At 43.5% G+C, this 4,048-nt stretch overlaps 1 protein-coding gene across 1 annotated transcript; it reads right to left on the bottom strand.

Moving 5' to 3' along the window:
* Positions 1-862: 862 nt before the first annotated feature.
* Positions 863-1,963, bottom strand: VFPPC_09636 (hypothetical protein; the record flags this gene model as incomplete). Its single annotated transcript, XM_018288141.1, has 1 exon — positions 863-1,963. The coding sequence occupies one exon, from the start codon at positions 1,961-1,963 to the stop codon at positions 863-865; it is 1,101 nt and encodes a 366-aa protein (XP_018141288.1).
* Between the last annotated feature and the right edge of the window lie 2,085 nt (positions 1,964-4,048).

The raw sequence follows: 4,048 nt of genomic DNA, 5'->3' as shown, positions 1-4,048 counted from the left end.
CAGCGTTTCTTTTACTCCGACAATAAAACCGCGTAACGACTGCAGTCCTCCAGAAACCATTGGGTCCAGGAAGTTTATCTACGGACTGTAAATTTGCGGACTGTAAACTTGCGGACTGTAAACTTGCGGACTGTCAGATCATGCTGATCCCTTTGGAGTCGGCCGTGCCGTCGCCAAGCAGCTAAGACAGACAGGGACCAGCTCAATTTACCGCGTCGGCAGACGCATTTATATCCTTAAAACCTCCTTTGTCCAAAAAATAGATGCCGACGATAACGTCGACGAGTTTGCAGCTGGTAAAACGGACATGCTATCTGTTTTCTGTCACACAAAGAATGGTAAGATCTACAAGCTTCTAGGACACCAAGAGGCTGGCTAAAATGGGGTAAGTTTAAACCTCTCCTGTTAATGGAAGCTTCCAATCAGCATCTCTATATTGTGGCAGTCAAAAGTTAAAAGCCTATAAGCTTTAGAGTATGTATATTTACTAATCTGGCATTAGGAGACACCCTGCTAGAGCCCTCCATCACACACTAATATTCGTTTCCCTGAAGCCAGATATAAACAGGACTGGTATCGCAGGATGGTTATGGAAGATGATGAAAATGACTGATTGAATTGAACTACCTGACTGACTATCTGCCTGACTGTCTGTCTGACTGATGGAAAGAAGGGGAAAGTGACCTTCTTTTATGGACCAATTTGAGGGATTTTTCTGACATTGGAAGGGAAAGCTGAAGGAAGGAAGGTTTGACAAAAGCATTGAATATTGAACCTTATTTCTGTTGGAAAGGAAGGTCCTTTGGAAGGAAGGTTGGGAAAAGCAAGCAATATTGAACCTTCTCTCGTTGACAACTGGTGATTAAGAAGCATGCCATCGCACAAGGTTACCATCGAATGTCGATGTAATCCAGCTCCCGTCACCCAACAGCTCGAAGTCGCTTCCCTCAGGGCAATTCGGCTCAAACCGCCCCATTGGCTGGCCCGTGAGCAGGTCCACTCGATGGAAATGTCGCCACTCCTGCCCATCGGTCTCGCCTACGACCGCAATAACAGCTACCTGCGGGCTGAGGAAGCCACCGCTCCAGTTTGTCGCCGCATCGTCCCGGTATCCAAAGTCTACTACCGGAAGGCGCAGTACGACGTCGCCATCTGGGAATCGGTGACAAGCGACATCGCGCCAGCCGTGGTGAATCGTTATAAACAGTCGCCCGTCAGACGCCAAGTCGACGAGGCAGCGATCCGTCCATTCGTACAAGTGCAGCTCTATGCCGTCGTTAGTAAGTGCCGCTCGGAAGATTTTTGCACCGTCCTGCCCTTCACCGATGCCTATTAGGAGGTGTTGTCCGTCGGGGTGCTGCATGAGATTGGCGCCATGCCCGACAGTGTCTAGGTCTGCCTTAGCTACAACGTCGCCGGTATTAGCGTCTAGCACCTCCAATGTGTCGAGGCAATGACGACCGGCCATTGCGTCAGGGCGGTAGACCCATAGCTTAGTCCCGTCGAGAAAGAGTGCGCAGCCTGGACGATGTCCATAGAACCGCGTGGAGAGAGGCTCCAAGTCACGGCTCCATAGTACAGTGCTCTCCTCGCCGATGCATACTACCTTGGTGCGGGTGGCGTAGACTGCTCGACGTAGGTTTAGACCGACTGTGCAGTCTGCAATCTCGTCATTCGACTGGATGTTAAAGGTTGATACTGGTTCTAGCGGCTCCTCCACGTTGATGTTGCTGGAAACCTGATAGACGCGCAAGTCCGCGTCTTGATAGCGCGTAATTGTCAGTTTTGGGTTAGGACGCTGAGGTTGCGCAAATAACGACCCCGGCGATGCCAATGTTGTTGAGCCAGCTATCTGTTTCTTTAACACCACACGGCGTCTCTGTTCTGTTTTATAGATCTGTTGCAAGATTCTATTCGTGGCTGCAATCGATTCAGCCGAACGCATTAGGACCTCCTCATCCATCTCAGAATATAGTAACGAACAACCAGTGCCGCTGCGCGCTTGTAAAAATTAAGAAACCTCCCAGAGATTAAACGTCCTAATTTTGGCACAATTTATAAGCTGTGGAGGCAACTAGAACGGCATGGAAATGGACCTTCTCTCGAGCATCATGTGACTCGTATTCTATCGTGTTACTAGCCATATTCTTGCGGCATCCAGTGCTTCACCCTAACTGCAGCAATAAGCGGTCACAAAAAAAGTCTCTAGCTTTCCCTGTTGCTAATGGTAAACATAGAGATGCCGCGCATTACCAAAAACAACTTTCTTTTCTAGCGCAATACACGGTATGGCTAACAACAAAAGCTGCCAAGTGTTTAACGATCCAGGCTTATAACCTAGTAGGTTATAATAGTAGTGGTAACGACGGGCTCGTCGGCTTGGAGACTGCAAAATCTCATAACGAGTTCTATCCAGATGTAAAACAAGCTGTCGAGGAGAAGGCAGCTAAGGTTCGTGCTAGAGAGCTAAAGAAAATACTATAGAGAGCAGGTAGCAGCATTCTCAAACGTACAAGTAAATGCCCATATTATATAGACGCATAGTAAGAGGACGAATTGCGTTAAAAGAGGGAATAATTAACTAGCTAAAACACTTTATCTTAAATTGCTGCTAATTCCGTATAAATAAATTTATTTTATGAGATAACCACCTAAGTGCCCGCGTTATTGGCAAATTATTCTACTAAGTCTAGAAGGGAACAAACTCGGCAACTAAAGAATTAAGAGAATTAAAAGGAGAATACGCGTCTCTCTACTTTATGAGACTGTGGCGGCTCAAAAGCGAGTCAACCATATTATGGGGAACTTTACAACAGCTTGGGTCTCAGCAACAGAGGTATGCGAAAAGCTAGCTCAAGTTTATCAAGACCTCTTCTCTTTAAATACTATTATGCAATTAACCTCGCCAAAGATAGCGACCGTATAAGGTATTCTCTGCCTCTGTAGGGGCCGCTCCTAGGCGTTTATTTTAAAACGACAGCTATCTGTCAGCTAATAGTAACTCTTTTTGTTAAGAGATATCAGATGAGCGTTAAGGGTGCGGGTAAGAGCAAAACTCAGCGAAAACTAGCAATAATTGGTAGAAAATCGTAGTAAGGGTACAAAGGATATTTCTTCACATAGCATAACACTTTAGGTAATACACTAAAGTTTAGTAAAATAGCAGACTTAATTATATATAATAAACTATTATAACTGCGTTTTTAATATTTTTAGTTATTTTTAGAATGTATATCTCTTGTAAAAGATGCAAAATTAACTCAAAAATACATAGAAGTGGTTTATGCACAGAGCTAATTGCTAGCTAAGAGCATTAGAGGAAAAATGCAGAATATCCCTACATGTAACGGGCGAAGCCCAATAGTAGCTCGGCTTGCGCTCTTGCCTTTGTCTTTAGCCTTATCACTAGTAGCCCCTAGCAACAAGCAAGATTAGCAAAAGCAAGCTCACAAGCCTACAAGAGCTCTATAAGCTCTTTCTTTCTTATTCTCCTTTCCTTTTCTTCTTAGCTTTAGATACTTATTTTTAGTCACCTAGCTAGTTGTTAATATACTCGCTTAGACCGTTACATTTGTATTACTCCTACTACTAAATTATACTGCCTAGGGTACCTTAACTATTACCTATAGTCTGTATTACCTTTTTAAACTTTTTCACTATGTTTTAAATCTTATAGGGGTTTTATTTTTAATGTAAATTTCCCTATCTAATCTATGCTAGAAATCTTTGTATTACCCGTCTAATAATTTTATTAAATAGAAAGAGCGTATAAAGATACAGAGTTTAGTTAAGGGCTGCTCTTATATGTTAACTGCCACTTACAATATAGCAGCTTGTATTATTAAAACAGTTAATAACCTTCTTGCTATTTTGCACTGTAGCCACATATTAGCCTTAAAACGCGTGTTATTAACGTTACCCGTCGCTATGGTGGTAGTTATATTATTGTGTACCAACGTCGCAATGTTATAACCAGATAGGAGGGGACGCGTTGGCCCATGCATAATAATATTTTAGAGTCGCCAAATGTCTTATAACCAATTCAGAC

This window comes from Pochonia chlamydosporia, chromosome 6 (assembly GCF_001653235.2).
Source record: "Pochonia chlamydosporia 170 chromosome 6, whole genome shotgun sequence".
Classification (NCBI taxonomy): Eukaryota; Fungi; Ascomycota; class Sordariomycetes; order Hypocreales; family Clavicipitaceae; genus Pochonia; species Pochonia chlamydosporia.
The sequence above is the reverse complement of the archived record's forward strand: the minus strand, read 5'-3'. Positions and strand labels throughout refer to the sequence as shown.